We start from the raw sequence: 25581 nt of genomic DNA on the forward strand, positions 1-25581 counted from the left end.
CCTATACAATGTATGTAATGGTGGTTTGGTACTGTTGAGAATGTTTCCACCAGGTCAAAATTGGAGCATGTAAATATCTGTAGTAAATAAGAAGAACGTATTTGAATTGGATTGATGAAGTGCACGGCATGCAGAGTGTGAACAAAGTCAAATGTACTGACTTCATGTTGACTCTGATGATGTGTGAAACATAACTTCTGGTACACAGGAAGCTACAAACAGGAAATAAGTCAGCCTTTTATTAGTATGATACTACTAACAAATACAACAATAACTGTGTTTGCATGCATATGTGAGTGTGTGTGTGTGAGGGTTTGAGAGAGAGAGAGAGAGGGAGAGAGAGAGAGAGAGAGAGAGAGAGAATGAAGGAGGAAGTTGTGTGCACTGTAGTCTACTGTATGTGTTAAAGTATGTTGTCGTGGTGATGTTAAAACGCTTTCTCACAAATCCAGTTGAGTTTGCTGTCACATGACATGTCATTCCATGCCTCCAGAGGACGCTGATCGGTACGTATCTCAACACAGTCCTCGTTCCCAGTATGACCTGCATTATCAGGCTGTGGTTTATGCCAGTACCTACAGAGTTAACAACAGTTAGATATCATGGTTAATACCAGTACCTACAGGTTACAAACAGTCAGATATCATGGTTGATACCAGTATCTACAGGGTTAAAAACAGTCAGACATCATGGTTAATACCAGTATCTACAGGGTTAAAAACAGTCAGATATCATGGTTAACACCAGTACCTACAGGGTTAAAAAGAATCAGATATCATGGTTAATACCAGTACCTACAGGGTTAAAACAGTCAGATATCATGGTTAATACCAGTACCTACAGGGTTAAAAACAGTCAGATATCATGGTTAATACCAGTACCTACAGGGTTAAAAACATTTAGATATCATGGTTAATACCAGTACCTACAGGGTTAACAACAGTCAGATATTATGGTTAATACCAGTACCTACAGGGTTAAAAACAGTCAGATATCATGGTTAATACCAGTACCTACAGGGTTAAAAACAGTCAGATATCATGGTTAATACCAGTACCTACAGGGTTAAAAACAGTCAGATATCATGGTTAATACCAGTACCAACAGGGTTAAAAACAGTCAGATATCATGGTTAATACCAGTACCTACAGGGTTAAAAACAGTCAGATATCATGGTTAATACCAGTACCTACAGGGTTAAAAACAGTCAGATATCATGGTTAATACCAGTACCTACAGGGTTAAAAACAGTCAGATATCATGGTTAATACCAGTACCTACAGGGTTAAAAACAGTCAGATATCATGGTTAATACCAGTACCTACAGGGTTAAAACAGTCAGATATCATGGTTAATACCAGTACCAACAGGGTTAAAAACAGTCAGATATCATGGTTAATACCAGTACCTACAGGGTTAAAAACAGTCAGATATCATGGTTAATACCAGTACCTACAGGGTTAACAACAGTCAGATATCATGTTTAATACCAGTACCTACAGGGTTAATAACAGTCAGATATCATGGTTATAATACCAGTACCTACAGGGTTAAAAACAGTCAGATATCACGGTTAATACCAGTACCTACAGGGTTAAAATCAGTCAGATATCATGGTTAATACAAGTACCTACAGGATTAACAACAATAAGACATCACAGATACAACATCATAATACTAAATAATATGTAGACATTTGTCATCTGATAGTTAACTGTGTTGACTGCTATCATCAATATCAGTAACCTGCATAGAAAAAGGTTGAATGGAGCCTTATTGACAGATTAGTTATCATCTCTCACCTTGTGGTCAGTGATGTGCCGTCCACCCATTTCCAGGTCCCCTCATTAACAGAGTCAGTCAGACCAATCCAGACTCTCTTCTTGAGGTTGAAGAGAAATGTCTGTTGTTGAGAAAGATAAATAAACAGATGTTTATGTTTGATCATATCTACCCCTGCACACCCTCTCCCTCTCCCTCTCTCTCTCACCTGTTCCTTATCACTGTTTATGATCACCAGGTCTGCTCCTCTCTTCAGACAGTCCTCTCTGCTCTTCTTCCAGGTTTTAGTGTCAGTAGACAAGAAGTACCAACTGGATTCAAACTTCTGCCAGTCTTCAAGACAGGTTTGAAAATATTGATGAAAATACGAATTTCCTTCAATTTATCACACTGGACACTTAATGAAAGAACACAGACTCATGATCAGTTGTGTATTGTTAATGATAATTTATTACTGTAGGTTTACTCACCGAGATTGGTAAGCCTCCCGCTAAGAAAATCTCTCTCAGTCTGTAGGTTGGCTCTCTCTTTAGTGATGGTGTTGTAACTGGTCTGTAGCTGGTCTCTCTCTTTAGTCAGGGTGTTGTAACTGGTCTGTAGCTGGTCTCTCTCTTTAGTCAGGGTGTTGTAACTGGTCTGTAGCTGGTCTCTCTCTTTAGTCAGGGTGTTGTAACTGGTCTGTAGCTGGTCTCTCTCTTTAGTCAGGGTGTTGTAACTGGTCTGTAGCTGGTCTCTCTCTTTAGTCAGGGTGTTGTTACTGGTCTGTAGCTGGTCTCTCTCTTTAGTCAGGTTGTTGTAGCTGGTCTGTAGCTCTTCTATCTCTGCAGATGAGTTGGTCTTATAGGCTAAGAAGCTCTTAGAGACCCCATCATCTGTTATAACAACAAAGTGTATCAATAAAATAGATAATCTGGTGAATTGTAGGTGAATGCTGGTGAATTGTAGGAATTGTAACTTAAGACTTACAGTAGACAGACTGGCCTATGATCCCAGCCAGTAGAACACACAGCAGCCCCAGACACACTGCAGCTACTCTGGAGGATCTCTTCCCTGAGCTATCAGGCTCTGTGGACACAGGTACTGTACATAGCATCAATGAGACACAATCACACTTTAAAGTGATGTTTTCTCACCCCATCTCTCTTCCTGTTGAGGGGGACTTGTGGTTGTTAAAGATACAGCTTCACACATTAACAGGACATATAGTGACCAGTTACAGCTATCTCCTAGCCTTGCTAACGTTAGCCAGCTAGCTAATGTTAGTAGAATTCATATGTTTAGGACATTCTTAACATATTGTACCTTTTGCAAATTCGTAACATATACAAATTGTAATTTGTAACATATCATACAAAATGTAATTCGTAACATAATAGAAATTGTAATTTGTAACATACAAAATGGATCATGGACATACACAAATTGATACATGTCATATGAAACCTATCATATTACACTAAATGGAGTGACTCGGGTTTACGTACAGAATAATAAGAAATGCAATGAGACTAGGTTGGAAATATACAGTGGTGAGGTACAGTACATACTGTAGGACTTTATCAGCATAGTATTTACTAGACTACAAGAAAAACAATGAGAGAGAGAGTCTCCAATCATGTTCCTAAAATTATATGTTTTGACTCATGAATGTCATTCCATGAGAACTGTAGATGTATCATAGAAGCCAAGTATTATTTGCATTTAAAAATGTAATGGAAAGAGAGAGAGAGAAAAAATGTGTTGATAATGGTATGCTCATCTTTGACAGTGCTGTAAAAACATAGGACTAGATGACCCTGTAAACACATGGAACGATTACAATTGTGGAAAATATCAAAACTGGATCTGTGAGAAAGTGATGTAAAATCAACCTACCATGACAATGTCCTCTCTCTCTCTCTCTCTCTCTCTCCCTCTCTCTCTCTCTCTTTCTCTCTCTTCCACCCCCCCCTCTCTCTGTCATGTTGATGGTTGGATACATTACTGAATGGTTATGTGATGATTCCACCTGGTGGTTAAAGTGAGAGAGGAAGTCACCATAGAGGTGAAATAGCGGTATGACAGACTTACCTATGGCCTCTTTTTCAACTTTTCTGAACTCTCCCTTCCTTTCACCTTTCTGCTGATTTGGACCCTCTGTTTACTCCCAAATATAAATCAACATGTTCAGGAGGTCCAGGACTACAAACATGGGTCATTATAATGTCCATACAATAGATTTGACACTACAAACTGCTCCAAGTTGATATTGAGGGTGTGTAGTCCTAACCAGTGAGGATGAGATGACAACAGTAACCACTGTGGCTCTCCTCTACATTTACCCTTTAGTCATTTTTTTAAACATTTTTTACAAGTTCTTATTTACAATGACGGCTTACCCCGGCCAAACCTTCCCCTAACCCGGATGACGCTGGGCCATTTGTGCGCCGCCCTATGGGACTACCGATCATGGTCGGTTGTTATATAGCCTGGGATTGAACACAGGTCTGTAGTGACGGCTCTTGCACTTCAATGCCGTGCTTTAGACCGCTGTGCCACTCAGCCCCCCAATTTAGCAGAGCGTAGCCTAGCGATCTTAACTACTAGATGTCCTGCCGCCCTCTCTCTTCATGAACCTGATTGGTCGAGGAGATTTTGAGTGACAGCTGGTTGAATGACTGAAAAGATCCACTTCACTGCCCTCTTTTGGGACCCATATAGGGGAACAACAGTCAAACGTGAGCATTTGATATTGTGCATATATGTAACTTGACAACAAAGACTGACTGTCAAAGATTATTAGGAGATCACACAACAGCCCCAAACACACTGCAGCAACTCCAGAGGGTCTCTTCCACCACTGAAAATGTACTGAATCACAAATCATTAAAGCTAAATCTTTGGTAATGTGTTCTACTGTATCATCCAGGAACGGGACACATACAGGTCTAGTACTACAGTGTAATCTCACCTGTTTAATGTGTGTGTGTGTGTGTGTGTGTGTGTGTAATTTGTGTGTGTGTGTGTTCGTGCAATCTTACCTGAAGCAACAACTCCATCTCTTGGACTGGGCTTGAAGGCTCTTATGTTGACATATAATTGGCCATCAATGTCTGTGTTCTTCATTGCATCAGGCTCATCGTCTTCAAATCTATCTTGGATTTCATAGACTCCCTCTGACATCTTAACACACGTGTGGTAAAATACAGTAACTTCTAATTCTAACCTCTACTCTAATATACGTCTGTAGCTGTGTCTTCTCCCTGCACTGTCCTGGGTCTGTGTGACTTTAGGTAGTGAAACTCCTTGTCAGTCAACCGCAGTGGATAATAAATTGTGAAATCAACACAACACCGGTCACCACATGACTTCCACCAGCCTTAGTGTGATAATATAATACAAGATATGATTCCCACCAGCCTTAGTTTGATAATATAATACAAGATATGACTCCCACCAGCCTTAGTTTGATAATATAATACAAGATATTACTCCCACCAGCCTTAGTTTGATAATATAATACATGATATGACTCCTATGAGCCTTAGTTTGATAATAAAATACATGATATGACTCCCATGAGCCTTAGTTTGATAATAAAATACATGATATGACGCCCACCAGCCTTAGTTTGATAATATAATACACGATATGACTCCCACCAGCCTTAGTTTGATAATATACTACATGATATGACTCCCACCAGTCTTAGTTTGATAATATACTACATGATATGACACCCACCAGCCTTAGTTTGATAATATAATACATGATTTGACTCCCACCAGTCTTAGTGTGATAATAAAATACATGATATGACTCCCACCAGCCTTAGTTTGATAATATACTACATGATATGACTCCCACCAGCCTTAGTGTGATAATATACTACATGATATGACTCCCACCAGCCTTAGTGTGAGAATATACTACATGATATGACTCCCACCAGTCTTAGTGTGATAATATAATACATGATATGACTCCCACCAGCCTTAGTTTGATAATATACTACATGATATGACTCCCACCAGCCTTAGTGTGATAATATACTACATGATATGACTCCCACCAGTCTTAGTGTGATAATATAATACATGATATGACTCCCACCAGTCTTAGTTTGATAATATAATACATGATATGACTCCCACCAGCCTTAGTTTGATAATATAATACATGATTTGACTCCCACCAGCCTTAGTTTGATAATATAATACATGATATGACTCCCACCAGCCTTAGTTTGATAATATAATACATGATATGACTCCCACCAGCCTTAGTTTGATAATATAATAGATGATATGACTCCCACCAGCCTTAGTGTGATAATATAATACATGATATGACTCCCACCAGCCTTAGTTTGATAATATAATACATGATATGACTCCCACCAGCCTTAGTGTGATAATATAATACATGATATGACTCTCACCAGCCTTAGTTTGATAATATAATACATGATATGACTCCCACCAGTCTTAGTGTGATAATATAATACATGATATGACTCCCACAAGCCTTAGTTTGATAATATAATACATGATATGACTCCCACCAGTCTTAGTGTGATAATTAACTACATTGAATGACTGTATATCATGCTATATGTTGTATGTGTGAATTCACAGGGTCCAAATTTTAGATGTGATGAAGTAAATTGGGATCCTGTTAATTGACATATACACTACATATATCCTGACTGAATTTACAGCACCCACAGCCTTCAAATGGAGAGCACATTATGGCTCTCACTCTGTGACTGGTGGTGTGGGGGGGAAGTTGCTCCTAGATGCTGATCTTAGGTTGGTTTTACATTTCCACCACTAATGGTTACGGTTAAGATTGGGGAGGGAAACATGATCCTAGATCTGTAGCTAGGGGAAACTTCCCCCTGAAGTGTGACAGGCCACCGATGGCCATATAGGGGTCTTTGTTCTATCTTTGCTGACTGTGAAGAATTACTCAGAATGAAAAAGCAGAAGTTCTGACAATATCTCCATAGTTTCGGTTTTAAGAGAACAGAAAGAAGAATAAAAAGCCTTCCCATGTTTTATGATAAAAATACATTTCCACCCTGTCTTTCACTACAACATAACATACACATACTGGTTACATCTAATGACACAACTCTCTCTGCACTGACTCCACTGTTCCACATGATATCTACCTACATTAACTATTGTACAACTCTATAGCTCTACTCTACTCCACAGGAGGAGAGAAAGCATCACAAAGATCTTTAAATACAGGGACAGAGTCAAAGGTGGCCCTCTGTTGGATGCAGTACTAACTACAGGTACACCTGTAGTGTTTGACAGAGACCTGGGTGGATGTAGTACTAACTACAGGTACAGCTGTAGTGTTGGTGACAGAGACCTGGGTGGATGTAGTACTAACTACAGGTACAGCTGTAGTGTTGGTGACAGAGACCTGGGTGGATGTAGTACTAACTACAGGTACAGCTGTAGTGTTGGTGACAGAGACCTGGGTGGATGTAGTTCTAACTACAGGTACAGCTGTAGTGTTGGTGACAGAGACCTGGGTGGATGTAGTACTAACTACAGGTACAGCTGTAGAGTTGGTGACAGAGACCTGGGTGGATGTAGTACTAACTACAGGTACAGCTGTAGAGTTGGTGACAGAGACCTGGGTGGATGTAGTACTAACTACAGGTACAGCTGTAGTGTTGGTGACAGAGACCTGGGTGGATGTAGTACTAACTACAGGTAGAGCTGTAGTGTTGGTGACAGAGACCTGGGTGGATGTAGTACTAACTACAGGTACAGCTGTAGTGTTGGTGACAGAGACCTTGGTGGATGTTGTACTAACTACAGGTACAGCTGTAGTGTTGGTGACAGAGACCTGGGTGGATGTAGTACTAACTACAGGTACAGCTGTAGTGTTGGTGACAGAGACCTGGGTGGATGTAGTACTAACTACAGGTACAGCTGTAGAGTTGGTGACAGAGACCTGGGCACAGTTTTCCAAAAGCATATTAAGGCTAAGTTAATCTTAGAACATCATTGAAACGATGGACTTTGCCTGAAGATACTTTTGGGAAACCGGGCCCTGGCCTGTAGAGCTCACAACCATCCCCACAGAGTCCTTCACTGAGCCCAGACAAACACCCACGCTGCCTGCCCTGTCCACTACCACCAGCTCTACCTTCTTTGAACAGCTGGTAGCTCTGTAGGCCACCCGGGTCACATTCTTGGCCCTGGGGCCCACCTCTGTAGAAGTGTTGAGGGTCCCATTGCCCTGGCATAGGGTGACTATGACGAAGCCCGTCCCTTTGACATCTTCGGTTAGGTTGACAGAGAGCTGCCAGTTTGTGGAGCTGCATGCTAATGGTAAGTCAGAGGAGACCACTGAGGTACAATAACAACTGGAGACTTCGTCCAAGATGTCCGCCCGTTGTTATCAAGGTAATCATGTTCGCATAATCAGATCGATGGGCGTCTATATCCCGGGTGCATCCGGTTTACACAGCCCAACATCACATGTTCACTAGCACTCAGTGCACAGGGAAAAGTGTTAGCAGCAACAACGTCATTAAATCATCCAAAAACATGACAGACATTGGATGAAGATTAAATGTTTTTAAAATATTGGTCTCAGCAACATATATTTGAATAATTCAATGGATGTTTTGTGCACAAATGTGATGACTAAAGTGTCTTATTTGGAATTGTCTAATTTGGATTCTCAATGTGGCCGTGTATGGAAAATTGTCTTTCTGGGCTGAGCCTCCATTAAACTGCAGTACCAAAACAAAACTGTAGGTGCAATCGAAACTGGGCTTCTAGACCGGAACGAGGAGGAGACGCCTGGTAGTCCGCACTGGGAGAGGTAAAGTCTGTCACCTGGAGGAAGAAAGGAAGGGAAGGAGAAGGGGGGGAGAGGGAGAGGGAGAGAGGGAGAGAGAGAGCAAGAGCTAATGTAGCTGATAACAACTGGTAGCTTACAGCCACCAATTCGTTCAAATCAGTGGCTGTGTGGGAGAGAGAATATGAGAAAAGGAGGCTTATTTTAGAGTTTTGAAACAAGACCCTTACTTTGCTGCCAACGGACAGGGTTACATCCGTTCCTGACGAGGTGCTGGTGGGCGCCAAAAGGCTCACCGTACTGTTGGCCGCACCGCCCCCAGTCACCATGGAGATGCTGGCAGGGAAGGAAGAAGTGAATCTGTGATCGTTGGTGACTCGGACGGTAAAGGTTCCTCAGGTTCTGTTGGCCGTTTCTACAGTGAAGGGGACTGAAATGGTGGAAAACTATGGATAAAACAAGCCTTAGACTCTGATGGGTTAAGTAGTAGCAGTATTGATAAATGAGGCCTCAAGGCTCTGTTGGTACAGTCCTGTCTGCTGTCTGTCCAGTTTTTAGTCTTGGTCGAGATGTAGTACCAAACTTCAAAATCATCTCTCTCCCTCTGTAGCTGGTCTCTCTCTTTAGTCAACTTGTTGTAGCTTGTCTGTATGTGGTCTTTCTCTTTAGTCAGGGTGTTGTAACTGGTTTGTAGCTTGTCTCTCTCTTCAGTTAAGTTGTTGTGACTGGTCTGTAGCTGGTCTCTCACTTCAGTCAGGTAGTTTTAGCTTGTCTGTAGTAGTTTCCTCAGTTAGGTTGTTGTAACTGTCATGTAGCTAGCCTTTCTGCAGATGTGTCGTGATGCTCATCTCACTGTTCCCCCACTGTGTCTGCACTGATGTAGATATCCACATTCCTCTCCTCCATCCCACCTCTGTCAAAACGTATTTGTCATATCTGGCTTGGCATAGATTGTCTCAGACATTTTCAACAATCTTAAGGATTAGCCCCTTTTTTCAATTTTCATCTAAAATTCATATCCTCAGGCACTGATGTGCATATTCTTGGTACCATTTGAAAGGAAATACTTTGAGGTTTATGGAAATGTGAAAGGAATGTAGTATTATATAACACAATAGATCTGCTAAAAGATAATACAAAAAAAAAACATTATTATGTATTTATTTGTACCATCATCTTTGAAATACAAGAGAAAGGCCATAATGTATATTTCCAGCCGAGGTGCAATTTAGATTTTGGCCACTAGATGGCATCAGTGTATGTGAATACTTTTAGACTGATCCAATGAACCATTGCATGTCTGTTCAAAATGTTGTATCAAGACTGCACAAATGTGCCAATTTTTTTTATTTATAACTTTTCATGTTCAAAATTGTGCACTTTCCTCAAACAACGGCATGGTACTTGTTCACTCATAGCTACCGTAAATTGGACAGTGCAGTTACATTAACTAGAATTTAAGCTTTCTGCCAATATGAGATATGTCTATGTCCTGTGAAATGTTCTTGTTCCTTACAACCTCATGCTAGTCGCATTAGTCTAAGATAGCTCAACCGTCCCGTGGAAGGGACACCATTCCCGAAGAAGTAAAAAAAAAAAGCAGGGTTTCCTAAACTCAGTCCTGGGGCCCCCCTTAGTGAACATTTAGTATTTTAACCTAGCACTACACAGCTGATTCAAATAACCAACTCATCATCAAGCTTTAATGATTAGAATCAGCTGTGTAGTGCTAGGGCAAAAAACTAAACGTTCACCCAGAGGAGGCCCACAGTACAGAGTGTCTGAGTCTGAAGGTGACTGCTTTTGACCTTGTTGTAGATGGGGATTTGTGGAACAGAAACATGTCCTGGCTGGTTATACAGTAACATGTCATGACTGGTTATACAGTAACATGTCCTGGCTGGTTATACAGTAACATGTCCTGGCTGGTTATACAGTAACATGTCATGGCTGGTTATACAGTAACATGTCCTGGCTGGTTATACAGTAACATGTCCTGGCTGGTTATACAGTAACATGTCCTGGCTGGTTATACAGTAGCATGCCCTGGCTGGTTATACAGTAACATGTCATGACTGGTTATACAGTAACATGTCATGGCTGGTTATACAGTAACATGTCCTGGCTGGTTATACAGTAACATGTCCTGGCTGGTTATACAGTAACATGTCCTGGCTGGTTATACAGTAACATGTCCTGGCTGGTTACACAGTAACATGTCCTGGCTGGTTATACAGTAACATGTCCTGGCTGGTTATACAGTAACATGTCATGACTGGTTATACAGTAACATGTCCTGGCTGGTTATACAGTAACATGTCCTGGCTGGTTATACAGTAACATGTCCTTGCTGGTTATACAGTAACATGTCCTGGCTGGTTATACACTAACATGTCCTGGCTGGTTATACAGCAACATGTCCTGGCTGGTCATACAGTAACATGTCCTGGCTGGTTATAGAGTAACATGTCCTGGCTGGTTATACAGTAACATGTCCTGGCTGGTTATACAGTAACATGTCATGGCTGGTTATACAGTAACATGTCCTGGCTGGTTATACAGTAACATGTCCTGGCTGGTTATAGTTGGGACACTTTCTTCTTCTTTTCACCTTGTTATCTGATTCCTGAGAAACTGCCTGGTCTACTGGGGGAAGTTCCACCCACTTACTGTTCCACCCACATACAAACATAGGCACGGACACATGCAGACACACACACGATAACATTCACCACTATACACACACGTACACATGGATTTTGTGTTGTAGATATGTAGTGGTAGAGTAGGGACCTGAGGGCACACACTTAATTTGTGATGAAATCTGTTGTGAATGTCTTGTAATGTTGTTAAAATGGTATAACTGCCATAATTTTTCTCGACCCAGGAAGAGTATCTGCTGCCTTGGCAGGAACTAATGGGGATCCATAATAAATACAAATACATAGACCAGACACACACACCCTCTTATATGGTCTCTTACTACTCTATATCACTGATTAACATATTGAATTTATACAGCTTAATAATATCTCTGGATGCTTTAATAAATAACTAATAACCAGACCTGGGTTTAAAAACGATCTAATATCTATAAAATACTTAGAACATTTGGGACAATTCTGTTGATTCCATTAAGCCAGGCAAGGTCAACCAAGCACAGCTAAAGTATGTGGGTCAGATTCATTAGGCACAAACGGAAGAAAGCAAACTGAAACAGGGAGGGACTAACTGTACCTGTCCAATAAGAATGTGTTTTCATTTGCTGTTGCTATGGTGTGCCCTAATACAGTGGCACAGGTCTGCTAATAACCACCAACCACTGACAGACAGACACACCTACAGGAAGCTGTTATTAAAGGAAGTCAGTGGTATGGCTAAATATGAGTTGGCACAGCAACGCATGCTGAATCAACTGAAATTACAATCCAATAGGTGTTGCAGCAAAAACTTCCCTAAACTTACTGTATCCCAAATGGAACCCTTTTTCCTACATATTGATGGACTCTGGTCATGTCATTATTCACATTCTATGTAGGCCTTATGCACTGCATCTGTCCTAAAAACACAGGCCACTTTTCATCCATGGATATAAGGTCACCATAAGTACAACAGGACATCTAGAAAGGAAAATGCTTCATTTTAAACTTTAAGAACATCATTTTATTTAATCATACATTCATCATCTGTTCAGTTTCTGAATTAGTTCAAATTTCGTGAAGGTTAGGGTTAAGGTAGGGGTCAGTTTTAGGTTTTGTCTATAATCTGCTTGTCAATGTGATGCTGGTCAGAAAAGTCCCTCATGTTGGGTATAATACCTACTTTTATAAGTGTTTGTCTTCCCCTACTGGCTGTTTTCTACAAACTCAGTTTCTTCCTTCTATTACCGTGACCTTGACCCTTAGAGATAGATAGAGGATTCATCTTTATCTGTCCCATTATAGCTAAAATCCATAGAAAACGCAACCCAGTTGACAACCTTGACTACTTTGAAATGGTGGAAGGCTGGTGGAAACCCAGGTTTTCTTCTCAGAGGAGAGGAAGTAGTAACTGCAGTCAAAGTATCTCCATCCCTCATGACAATGCTGCTCTGTTGGAGAGCAAAGGCGAACACATTGAGAAAGTTAGCAAGTATCGTTATACTCTCAAACCCATATATATTTTGCCTGCCTCACTAACAATGCCTTTTGCCTATTCCCTGCATGTACTTTAGCCTATCTGATTTCCTGTTACCTACCTATTTCCTGATCTCCTGGACTACGTCACTAGCCGTTTCCCTGCCTGTACTGTTGCCTTTTTGAACCCCCTGTGTATGACCTTCTGCTGCCCCTTGACCCAGCTACCTGCCTCCTCCTGTGGTCCGTTGCAATAAACACCTGCTGCGCCCTGCGTTTGAAACCAGCTCTCTGCCTCCCCTCGTGTTCATTAGTTATGCATTAGTATAGGTCAGTAATGGGGAGTTACTGCTTCCTACAAGAGCACACAACGTGTAGGCTACATTTCAAGCTGTCTTTGAAAAACCAGTCAGGTAAAAAGCTTGTCTTAATTAAAGGGGCGATGTTGTATTTTGAGACATGTTTGAATATGCAAATAAGCCAATAGGTGTCCCCTCTGCCTACATTGTGTAATTCTCTATGTTAGTAACACTATTTTGTAGAGTGGTGTCTTGCATAATACAACACAATGCCATTTACAGTCACCTATTTGGCCCATGGTGTTACAGACAAAAAAAAAAAAAACATTAATGTCAAGCCCTTTAATGTAAAACGTTAAGCCAATTTGTATATCGCTGATTCATCATTTATGCTAGGGTTTGTGCAGATATCCAATAATTTTGCAACATTCAGAATGAGACTGATGAGGTAAATAATAATTCATGGATGACTAAAATGATAAATTCTGATATTAAGTGAATTCGGGAAACGGTAACTCATTAAACAAACAAACTTCCATGGTGCCCCAAGATTACTACTTAATTAGTTATGATTAATTTAATTGCACATGGTAGTTAATTGAGTTGATAAAATAATCGTCATTGCATTAATGATACAAATGAAAACATAGCGAAACAATGCGAGAGAAATTAAAACAATTTCTCACAAATCCAGTTTCCTTTGTTGTCACATGAAGGGGCGAAAATCTGATATCAACTTTGGAGGGGACAATTACATGAAATTCTCTCAAGAGCAATTCCTGAGGGGGACACCAAAAGTATTGCTGTAACACATAGCCTATGTTGTAATATGTTAAGTGTATATTGAGGAACCATAATTACTACAACTGGATAACTGATAGGTATAGTAGCTAACTGAAGGGTTGTCACAACTTGTTCAAATGTTTAAATCATTATAATACTACTAATAATAATATTAGTTATAGCAGTGTTCCTTATCAGTCCAGTATGTATGCAGGTATTTGTAATCGCAACCAGCAATACCAAGAAAGGCCCGTAGGTGACAATGGTACTGTACACTGTATGGGTGCAGTTTTCGCGTTCTCATCTAAAATAATCTCCATTGAGAACCATCACAAAGTTGGCCTCCGCATTGAATTGACCTTTTTATTTTACTTTTTCTGATACATTTATATAGTCATTAAATATGTGCCACTGGCCTGAGTCTACTACAATAGTTTACAAGAACAAAAGCTCAAAATAAGTACAGTTCTATAAGCGAAAGAACTACTTCAATGAATAACCCAAATAAATCAACCAAAATATCCTCAAAAATACTTATTTATTGTTCAGTCAGTGTCTCAACTCTTCAAACAGCAGCTATGGACAAGCATGTCACAAAGTATGCAATTTTAAATAAAATAACATAAAATAAATAATTAGTAAGTCTACTGTCATGTACTAGAAAGTGAAAACTACTAAACAAAAGAACAAATATCATACTATACACCAGGGGTTCTCAAATGGGTCCGTGGACCCCTAGGGGTCCCTGGTGTAATTGCAAGGGGTCCGTGAAAGTGTAATGAACGTATTCAGCACCACAAGGATTCCATTAACTTTACATATAATAGAGGGGGTGGGGGTCCCTGAGGACAGCTCAAAACCTTGCAGGCCTTGACTTAAAATATGCAGGGGTTCCAGTTGTCACATTCTTCGTCGTCTGATGATAAAGAGAAATCACTTCGGACCAATATGCAGCGGGTTGCGTGCTCATCATGATATTTATTAAACACGTTGAATACGGAAAAAACAAGAAATGCAGACAACACGACAGGGGACAGTTTTGCAGGCTATGACAACTAGCAGTGCAAAATCAACTACCCACAAAACCCCAGGTGAAAACAAGGTCCTTATATATGACTCTCAATCAGGAACAACAAAGTACAGCTGTTCCTGATCGAGAGCCACACAGACAACAAAGAAATACACAAACCAGAAAACCCTAGAATACCAATAACCAGAACATACACCCAAACCCTGGAACACATAAATAAAACACCCCTCTACAATACACACAACCCCCGGACCACATAAAACAAATACCCTCTGCCACGTCCTGACCAAACTACAATTACAAATAATCCCTAATACTGGTCAGGACGTGACACCAGTACCCAAAAAAGGTTGAGAACCACTGCTATACACACTACTGAACAGAACATATGTTTGCGGGTTTCACTGGATCCAACAAATTGCTGGCAGATATTTTCCCTCGAGACTGTCAGCCTGTCTTTATGTATATTACAGACAAAATTCTGATCAGCACCTCAACTTGGTCAAACAACCCCCTGCACCTCCACCGGAAGCCTCCTGAGGACCTCTGCTGCCTCTCCACTGCTGCTACAGGGGTATTTGTTGCGAAAGAGAGGGATCTGCACTGAAAGAGAATCTATGTTCAGCTCAGGGTACTAATTTAGAGACACATCCAACTCCCCCGTGAGAAGCACTCTTTCCAACTTTTGCAGGACGTTTAGACTGTCCTGGTCAAAACGGTCGCCAAACTGAACCTCCACACCGTCCAACACTAAAAAAATTCTGCCAGCAAATCGGCTTGAGTGTGTCTCAATGGATTCAATCAATGTTGTTGCTTTCTCATACAGTGCAAGGTAGCTTTCGTCATTTCTGCAGTTTACCCCAGGTTCTGGATAACTGGACACTGACTGGATTTAGCTGGTGTGCTGTTACAGTTATAAAGTGGCAGTGGGTTTGGCAGTTTTGATGTGCTGTGAATTTTTCAATGGCTTTTCTCCAGTTCCTAAATCCTGCACTAATGAAGGCAGCATCTGCTCTTTGGCCAAAAGATGGATGGCTTGAAAACCCTTGGCTACAGTGAAAACACAACACTCCTTTTATTGATGTATTATAATGTAGCCAGGGGAAATCGTGATACCATCTCTCTTGAAACATCAACACTCTGCTAGCAAGAGTTTGCGGTTCTATAAATTGTGCGTGTGGCTGATATGGTTTTGTACCATCACTGAGGTAACTGGACAATGCTCTGCCACTGTCCCTTATACTGGTGCTGCTGGCAACAAGGTTGAAACCTGGTCCTGCGTGGCTGTAACACTGTCCTCTGAAGTCTCTCTCCCTGGTTCTTTCCCTTTCACCACCCTCACTGACTCACAGTGTGTCTCCTAGAAAATAAATAAGGTGTTTGCCATACTCCTAACTACTGGTACCCAAAACTACACAATTAATCACAACAGCAATACCATTGCCTTAACCTCTCTGGGACATGCGCGGGACACACTAATCAACAGCCAGTTAAATAGCAGGGCGGCAAATTCAAAACAACAAAAATCTCATAATTCTAATTTCTCAAACATACAACTATTATATCCCATTTTAAAGATACACTTCTCGTTAATCCAACCACATTGTCCGATTTCAAAAAGGCTTTACGGCGAAAGCATAACATTAGATTATGTTAGGACAGCGCCTAAACAAGAAAAACCACACAGCCATTTTCCAAGCAAGGAGAGGCGTCACAAAAACCACAAATACAGCTAAAATTAATCACTAACCTTTGATGATCTTCATCAGATGACACTCCCAGGACTCAATGTTAGACAATACATTTATGTTTTGTTCGATAAAGTTCATATTTATATCCAAAAACCCCATTTTACATTGGCGCGTGATGTTCAGAAATGGTTTGCCTCCCAAAACTTCCGGTGAATGAGCACATCAATTTACAAAAATACTCATCATAAACGTTGATAAAATTTACAACAGTTATTGAAAGAATTATAGATACACTTCTCCTTAATGCAACCGCTGTGTCAGATTTCAAAATAGCTTTACGGCGAAAGCACATTGTTCAATATTCTGAGTACATTCTGAGTACAGAGCTCAGCCATCAAAGCAAGCTATACCGTTACCCACCAAGTTCTGGAGTCAACAAAACTCAGAAATAGTATTATAAATCTTCACTTACATTTGCTGATCTTCGTCGGATTGCACTCCCAGGACTCCCACAAGAACTGTTCGTTTTGTTCGATAAACTCCATATTTATGTTCAAATACCTCCGTTTTGTTCACGTGTTCAGATCACTATTCCAAAGGCATAATGCGCGAACGCAAAACCCAAGACGAAAAGTCAAAAGGTTCTATTACCGTTCGTAGAAACATGTCAAACGATGTTTACAATCAATCCTTAGGGTCTTAACATAAATCTTCGATAATATTCCAACCGGACAATATTCATTACAGAGGAAAAAAGAAGGAATGGCGGGCCTGCGTGACCGCGCATAAACAACTCATAGGTCTCAGGCTTGAGTCAGCTCTTATTCTCTCCCCAGTAACAGTAGAAGCATGAAACTAGGTTCTAAAGACTGTTGAGATCTAGCGGATGCCTTAGGAAGTGCAAAATGACCCCACAGACACTAGTTTGGATAGCCTATCACTTGAAAAGCTACAAACCACTTCCTGGTTGGATTTTTCTCAGGTTTTTGCCTGCCATATGAGTTCTGTTATACTCACAGACATCATTCAAACAGTTTTAGAAACGTCAGAGTGTTTTCTATCCAAATCTACTAATAATATGCATATCCTACCTTTTGGGCCCGAATAGAAGGCAGTTTAACCTCTCTGGGGCAGGCGGGACGAATTCGTTCCACCTACGTAACAGCCAGTTGAATCCTGTGGCGCGATTTTCAAATCCTTTGAAATGCTATTACTTCAATTTCTCAAACATATGACTATTTTACAGCTATTTAAAGACAAGACTCTCGTTAATCTAACCACACTGTCCGATTTCAAAAAGGCTTTACAACGAAAGCAAAACATTAGATTATGTCAGCAGAGTACCAAGCCAGAAATAATCAGACACCCATTTTTCAAGCTAGCATATAATGTCACAAAAACCCAGAAGACAGCTAAATGCAGCACTAACCTTTGATGATCTTCATCAGATGACAACCCTAGGACATTATGTTATACAATACATGCATGTTTTGTTCAATCAAGTTCATATTTATATCAAAAACCAGCTTTTTAGATTAGCATGTGACGTTCAGAACTAGCATACCCCCGCAAACGTCCGGCGAATTCACTAACAATTTACTAAATTACTCACGATAAACGTTCACAAAAAGCATAACAATTATTTTACGAATTATAGATACAGAACTCCTCTATGCACTCGATATGTCCGATTTTAAAATAGCTTTTTGGTGAAAGCACATTTTGCAATATTCTAAGTACATAGCCCAGCCATCACGGGCTAGCTATTTAGACACCCGGCAAGTTTAGCACTCACCAATATCAGATTTACTATTACAAAAGTTTGATTACCTTTTGTTGTCTTCGTCAGAATGCACTCCCAGGACTGCTACTTCAATAACAAATGTTGGTTTGGTCCAAAATAATCCATCGTTATATCCGAATAGCGGCGTTTTGTTCGTGCGTCCCAGACACTATCCGAAATGGTAAATCAGGGTCGCGCGCATGGCGCAATTCGTGACAAAAAAAATCTAAATATTCCATTACCGTACTTCGAAGCATGTCAACCGCTGTTTAAAATCCATTTTTATGCCATTTTTCTCGTAAAAAAGCGATAATATTCCGACCGGGAATGTCCATTTAGCTAAACAGAGGAAAGAAAACAAAGCTTTCGGTCGACGCGGGCACGAGCCTGAGTCTCACAGTACTGTAACCAGCCACTACCCAAACGCGCTACTTTGTTTCAGCCAGAGCCTGCAAAGCCACGATTCAGCATTTTGCCGCCTTCTGAGAACCTATGGCAGCCGTAGGAAGTGTCACGGGACAGCTAAGATTCTCACTCTTCAATAAACAGAGACAAGAAGAACGACACCTTGTCAGACAGGCCACTTCCTGCATGAAATCTTCTCAGGTTTTTGCCTGCCATATGAGTTCTGTTATACTCACAGACACCATTCAAACAGTTTTAGAAACTTTAGGGTGTTTTCTATCCAAAGCCAATAATTATATGCATATTCTAGTTACTGGGCATGAGTAGTAACCAGATTAAATCGGGTACGTTTTTTATCCAGCCGTGTCAATACTGCACCCTAACCCTAACAGGTAAATTTGGGCACTTCATTCGTCTGAATTTCAGAATACTGCCCCGTCACTAAAAAGTTAAACAAATCTTAGTTCAGTCACCAGTTTAAGTTGAGAGTGGGGGTATCCATGGCATTTTCCAATTATGTCCTTATTTTACAAGTCTAAAAAACATAAGACTCAAACTTACCTGAGACTCCCTGTCTCTGCCAGTCTATCCCTGCCGATCTGTCCCCAGTGCTGCTGTCTCTGTGCCATTTGTTGCCTGCTCTGCCTAATGACACCATTGTGAAACATTACCATTAGCATTTCACTTCTTTCTTATGAACATTTTATCAACTAGTCTTTGAGATATTAGGCTACTAGGGTTCTTACCTTGCGTTTTGGTGTACTGAAAATACTCTTGATGTTCGTCTTTTTTATGTCATTTTTCTACCTGGCTGGCTACATACACACAGTTTGCAGGTTATTTACAGTAAGAGATCGACTTCTATTATCTACTATATGGGCTTCTATTATCTATTATCTTCTATATGGGCTTCTATTATCTTCTATATGGGCTTCTATCATCTATTATCTTCTATATGGGCTTCTATTATCTATTATCTTCTATATGGGCTTCTATCATCATCTATCATTCTATATGGGATTCTATTATCTATTATATGGGCTTCTATGATCTTCTATATGGGCTTCTATCATCATCTATCATTCTATATGGGCTTCTATTATCTATTATATGGGTTTCTATTATCTTCTATATGGGCTTCTATCATCTAGCACCCCTTCTCAAAAAACCTACACTCGATCCCTCCGATGTCAACAACTACAGACCAGTATCCCTTCTTTCTTTTCTCTCCAAAACTCTTGAACGTGCCGTCCTTGGCCAGCTCTCCTGCTATCTCTCTCAGAATGACCTTCTCGATCCAAATCAGTCAGGTTTCAAGGCTGGTCATTCAACTGAGACTGCTCCTCTGTGTCACGGAGGCTCTCCGCACTGCTAAAGCTAACTCTCTCTCCTCTGCTCTCATCCTTCTAGACCTATCTGCTGCCTTTGATACTGTGAACCATCAGATCCTCCTCTCCACCCTCTCCGAGTTGGGTATCTCCGGCGCGGCTCACTCTTGGATTGCGTCCTACCTGACAGGTCGCTCCTACCAAGTGGCGTGGCGAGAATCCATCTCCACACCACGTGCTCTCACCACTGGTGTCCCCCAGGGCTCAGTTCTAGGCCCTCTCCTATTCTCGCTATACACCAAGTCACTGGGTTCTGTCATATCCTCACATGGTCTCTCCTATCATTGCTACGCAGACGACACACAATTAATCTTCTCCTTTCCCCCTTCTGATAACCAGGTGGTGAATCGCATCTCTGCATGTCTGGCAGACATATCAGTGTGGATGACGGATCACCACCTCAAGCTGAACCTCGGCAAGACGGAGCTGCTCTTCCTCCCGGGGAAGGACTGCCCTTTCCATGATCTCGCCATCACGGTGGAAAACTCCATTGTGTCCTCCTCCCAGAGTGCTAAGAGCCTTGGCGTGACCCTGGACAACACCCTGTCGTTCTCCGCTAACATCAAGGCGGTGACCCGATCCTGTAGGTTCATGTTATACAATATTCGCAGAGTACGACCCTGCCTTACACAGGAAGCGGCGCAGGTCCTAATCCAGGCACTTGTCATCTCCCGTCTGGATTACTGCAACTCCCTGTTGGCGGGGCTCCCTGCCTGTGCCATTAAACCCCTACAACTCATCCAGAACGCCGCAGCCCGTCTGGTGTTCAACCTTCCCAAGTTCTCTCACGTCACCCCGCTCCTCCGCACACTCCACTGGCTTCCAGTTGAAGCTCGCATCTGCTACAAGACAATGGTGCTTGCCTACAGAGCTGTGAGGGGAACGGCTCCTCCGTACCTTCAGGCTCTGATCAGGCCCTACACCCAAACAAGGGCACTGCGTTCATCCACCTCTGGCCTGCTGGCCCCCCTACTGCTGCGGAAGCACAGTTCCCGCTCAGCCCAGTCAAAACTGTTCGCTGCTCTGGCACCCCAATGGTGGAACAAGCTCCCTCACGACGCCAGGACTGCAGAGTCAATCACCACCTTCCGTAGACACCTGAAACCCCACCTCTTTAAGGAATACCTGGGATAGGATATAGTAATCCTTCTAAACCCTCCCCCCCAAAAAAAGATATAGATGTACTATTGTAAAGTGGTTGTTCCACTGGATATCATAAGGTGAATGCACCAATTTGTAAGTCGCTCTGGATAAGAGCGTCTGCTAAATGACGTAAATGTAAATGTAAATGTTTAGATTTAGAGGAGTATATGGGCTTCTATCATCTATTATCTTCTATATGGGCTTCTATCATCTTCTATCATTCTATATGGGCTTCTATTATCTATTATCTTCCATATGGGCTTCTATCATCATCTATCATTCTATATGGGCTTCTATCATCTATTATCTTCTATATGGGCTTCTATTATCCTATCTTCTACATGGGCTTCTATCATCTATCATTCTAGATGGGCTTCTATCATCTATTATCTTCTATATGGGCTTCTATCATCTTCTATCATTCTAGATGGGCTTCGATCTAAAAGGTAGCTAGCTAGTCAGCTAGCAAATGTGAAACAAATTGCAGTGACAAGGGTTGACAGCTGTATGAGTTCACCATTTACACAACGTGTGCTGCAACCTTTTGTAATTTTAATATAGTTTATGTTTTATATTGTCTGGCTTCCAACAATAGCTGAATTATCAGAGCTAGCGAGCACCAATTCCGTTTCTGTGGTGTTTGCTATAATCTTTGCTATCGTCAGTTTACTCCAAGAACGGCACACAGGTGCTTCAAAGTCCCCTAGCAACAATTTAGTGTTTTGCAATGAGACCATTAAAGATATTTAAGACAATGGTAGAAGAAAGTGTAGTTCTGTTCAGTTGGGAGTTCAGTTTATCGCTAACCTTATCACAGGGACTTCGAAGCACTACAGCTGCATGCTGATCTTGGAATAAACTGACGATTGCAAAGATTCATCTTTGACCACGCCACATAAATGGAATAGGTACTAGCTAGCTTGATAGTTAATGTTTGCTTTAGTTTGCGCACTAGCTCTGCAAATGTAGCTATTGTGTGTGTGAACCCTGCCAACATAAAACAAAATCGCTATGGTGAGATTGACTGGGTCAACCTCACATTAGTTATGTGCATTGAGGGCCTTTCAGATGGTAGACATGAACCCTCTGTTACCTTGCCAGCTAAGGAACACTACATTGCATTGCTAGCCTCTCTCATTGACTCAAATTCAAATAGCTGCAAAAACTGGTTGATTATACTGTAGCTAGCTAGCAAACATAAGCTAACCGCTAGCTAACATATAGAGTGACCTGTCATTTAATGCAGCGAAAATGAGGACTGGTGACGGTTATAAATATGTTTTCTTGTATTGAGTGGTAGAAGTAAAGAAAATGTCTAACATATGCTTTATTTGAACTACTTACTGTAGGTCAGCCACCAACGACAGGCTCTGTTACATTCCCACACATGCGCAGTACCTGTATCATGTGCCACTGGCAGTGGATCAAACCATTGTGAGGCAAAAGTCGGGGGGTCTCAATCTTTTGAAACTTAAAAATGAGCTATTAAGTGTCTATAATCAGCACAAGTTCTTTCACTGTGTATTATCAATATTATTTAAATGACATAGTTATGTTTACAGTGATATATTGGGGGGACAAATCATATTTTTACCAGGATGGGGGGGTCGTGTCCCCCCCCGTCCCCCCTGGGATTTCCGCCTCTGTTCACATAACAAGTAATTTGAGGCCTCCAGAGGACTCTTATCTTTAAGTGTCTCAGTACAGTCCTTCTCACCATATTTTTGATTGCCATCGCCATTATCAGGCTGATATGGTGGAGACCAGTACCTACAGGGTTAAAAATAGTCAGATATCATGGTTAATACCAGTACCTACAGGGTTAACAACAGTCAGATATCATGGTTAATACCAGTACCTACAGGGTTAAAAACAGTCAGATATCATGGTTAATACCAGTACCTACAGGGTTAATAATTGCGATATCACAGTTAGAACATTACAATCCTAAATAATATACATATTAATATACATAAATAAAGATATCTTTGTTGACTGCTGCAATCATTGACAATAACCTGTATAGAAACATTTTTATTGGAGCCTTATTGTCAGAGTAGTTAACATCTCTTCTCTGTGGTCAGTGGTGTTCCATCCACCCATTTCCAGGTCTCCTCTGTCTCTCTGTCAGTCAGACCAATCCAGACTCTCTTCTTGAAGTTGAAGAGAAACTCCTATGGTTGAGAAAGATACAATATACACTGAATTGAGTAAGCTCCAAAAGTTTTGGGACGCTGACACATTTTGTGTTGTTTTGGCTCTGTACTTCAGCACTTTGGAATTGAAGTGATACATTAAAGGTTAAAGTGCGGACCATCAGCTTTCAGTTTCGGGTTTTTTCATCCATATCGAGTGAACGGTTTAGAAATGACAGCACTGTTTGTACATCGTCCCCCATTGTAGGGGACCAAAAGTATTAGGACAAATTCACATATGTGTTTTAAAGCAGTCAAAGTTTAGTATTTGGTCCCATATTCCGCAATGACTACATCTAGCTTGTGACTCTACAAACTTGTTGGATGAATTTGCTTTTTGTTTTGGTTGTGTTTCAGATTATTTTGTGCCCAATAGAAATGAATGGTTAATAATGTATTGTGTCAATTTGGAGTAACATTACATGTAAATAAGTATATAATATGTTTACTAAACACTTCTACTTAAATGTGGATGCTACCATGATCATGGATAGTGCTGAATGAATTGTCAATAATGATGAGTGAGAAAGTTAAAGATGCACAAATCCCATGAAGTGAAAGCTGTCAGTCTGCCCGTTAACCTCATAGACACTGTATCATTCCAAATCCAAAGTGCTGGAGCACAAAGCCCCACCAAAAAACATTTGTTAACGTCCCAATACTTTGAGCTCATCGTTTGACCATATCTACCCCCGACAGACCTATATCCCCCCTCCCCCCACCTCCCCCTTCTCTTTCGCGCTCTCTCCTCTCACCAGTTCCTCTTTGCTGTTTATGATCACCAGGTCTGTTCCTCTTTCCAGACAGTACTGTCTGCTCTCCTCCCAGGTTTTCTTCTTAGTAGAGAGGAAGTAACAACTGCAGTCAAACTTCTTCCATCCATCAAAACAACATGTTTTTTCTGTTTGATGACAACACAACACTGATACAATACAATAAACATCACATTTTATTTTCCATGATTCACTGGATTCGATCTCAATTAACACATGTACATCATAATGAATAAAGGTATGAAAACCAACTCACTGACCACAACGCAAATTCTGAAGCCTGTCTCTCACTGTATTCAGGTTGTTGTATCTGGTCTGTAGCTGGTCTCTCTCTTCAGTCAGGTTGTTGTATCTGGTCTGTAACTGGTCTCTCTCTGTAGTCAGGTTATTGTATCTGGTCTGTAACTGGTCTCTCTCCGCAGTTGTGTTGGTCTTATAAAGGGAAAAACTCTGACAAGTTGTTCCTTTCATCCTCAGAATCTTTGATGGTTCTGTTATCTACAAAGTATTAACACATAGTTACTAGGTAAAACACCAGGTAAATAGGCTTAGTAACAAGCACTTAATACAACTATGTGAAAAGCAATGAACCTGTACACAAACTCACAGTAGACAGACAGGCCTATGATCCTAGCCAGTAGAACACACAGCAGCCCCAGACACACTGCAGCAACTAGGAAGGGTCTCTTCCCTGAGCTATCAGGCTCTGTGGACACATACAACATACTTTTACGTTTTGTGAGTGTGTGTGTGTGTGTGTGTGTACCTGAATGCTGGTCTCCTGGTTCATTATTTGGAGCAGTGTCTGCTGTCTCTTCGCTCTTGGTGCTGGTCTCACCGTCTCTCTGGGTGTCTGCACTTACGTAGATATCCACAATCTTCTCCTTCATCTCACCTCTGTCAAACTTGACCTTCTTGTTCATATCTGATTCAGCATAGATGACCTTTTACATCTTTAACAATGCCTGGGTCTTTATTTCTACAGTGGGGAGAACAAGTATTTGATAACCTATAAAATTGGCTGTTGTCCTACTTACAAAGCATGTAGAGGTTTGTAATTTTTATCATAGGTACACTTCAACTGTGAGAGACGGAATCTAAAACAAAAATCCAGAAAATCACATTGTATGATTTTTAAGTAATTAATTTGCATTTTATTGCATGACATAAGTATTTGATACATCAGAAAAGCAGAACTTAATATTTGGTACAGAAACCTTTGTTTGCAATTACAGAGATCATATGTTTCCTGTAGTTCTTGACCAGGTTTGCATACACTGCAGCAGGGATTTTGGCCCACTCCTCCATACAGACCTTCTCCAGATACTTCAGGTTTCGGGGCTGTCACTGGGCAATACGGACTTTCAGCTCCCTCCAAAGA

General features: G+C 41.0%; 1 protein-coding gene across 1 annotated transcript in view; it reads right to left on the reverse strand.

The window, feature by feature from the left end:
- Window positions 1-306: 306 nt before the first annotated feature.
- Window positions 307-25581, reverse strand: part of LOC106602216 (uncharacterized) — a 57454-nt gene continuing 32179 nt past the window's right edge. The window contains exons 17-26 of the mRNA XM_045722616.1: window positions 24967-25125; window positions 24183-24328; window positions 8537-8633; window positions 7858-8114; window positions 4803-4989; window positions 2749-2862; window positions 2253-2654; window positions 1991-2115; window positions 1803-1903; window positions 307-575 (exon numbers count right to left, since the gene is read on the reverse strand). Coding sequence (XP_045578572.1) covers window positions 428-575; window positions 1803-1903; window positions 1991-2115; window positions 2253-2654; window positions 2749-2862; window positions 4803-4989; window positions 7858-8114; window positions 8537-8633; window positions 24183-24328; window positions 24967-25125 — 1736 coding nt within the window. The 3' untranslated portion in view covers window positions 307-427. The remainder of the gene's footprint in view (window positions 576-1802; window positions 1904-1990; window positions 2116-2252; window positions 2655-2748; window positions 2863-4802; window positions 4990-7857; window positions 8115-8536; window positions 8634-24182; window positions 24329-24966; window positions 25126-25581) is intronic.

This window comes from Salmo salar, chromosome ssa08, assembly GCF_905237065.1.
Source record: "Salmo salar chromosome ssa08, Ssal_v3.1, whole genome shotgun sequence".
NCBI classification, from domain to species: Eukaryota; Metazoa; Chordata; class Actinopteri; order Salmoniformes; family Salmonidae; genus Salmo; species Salmo salar.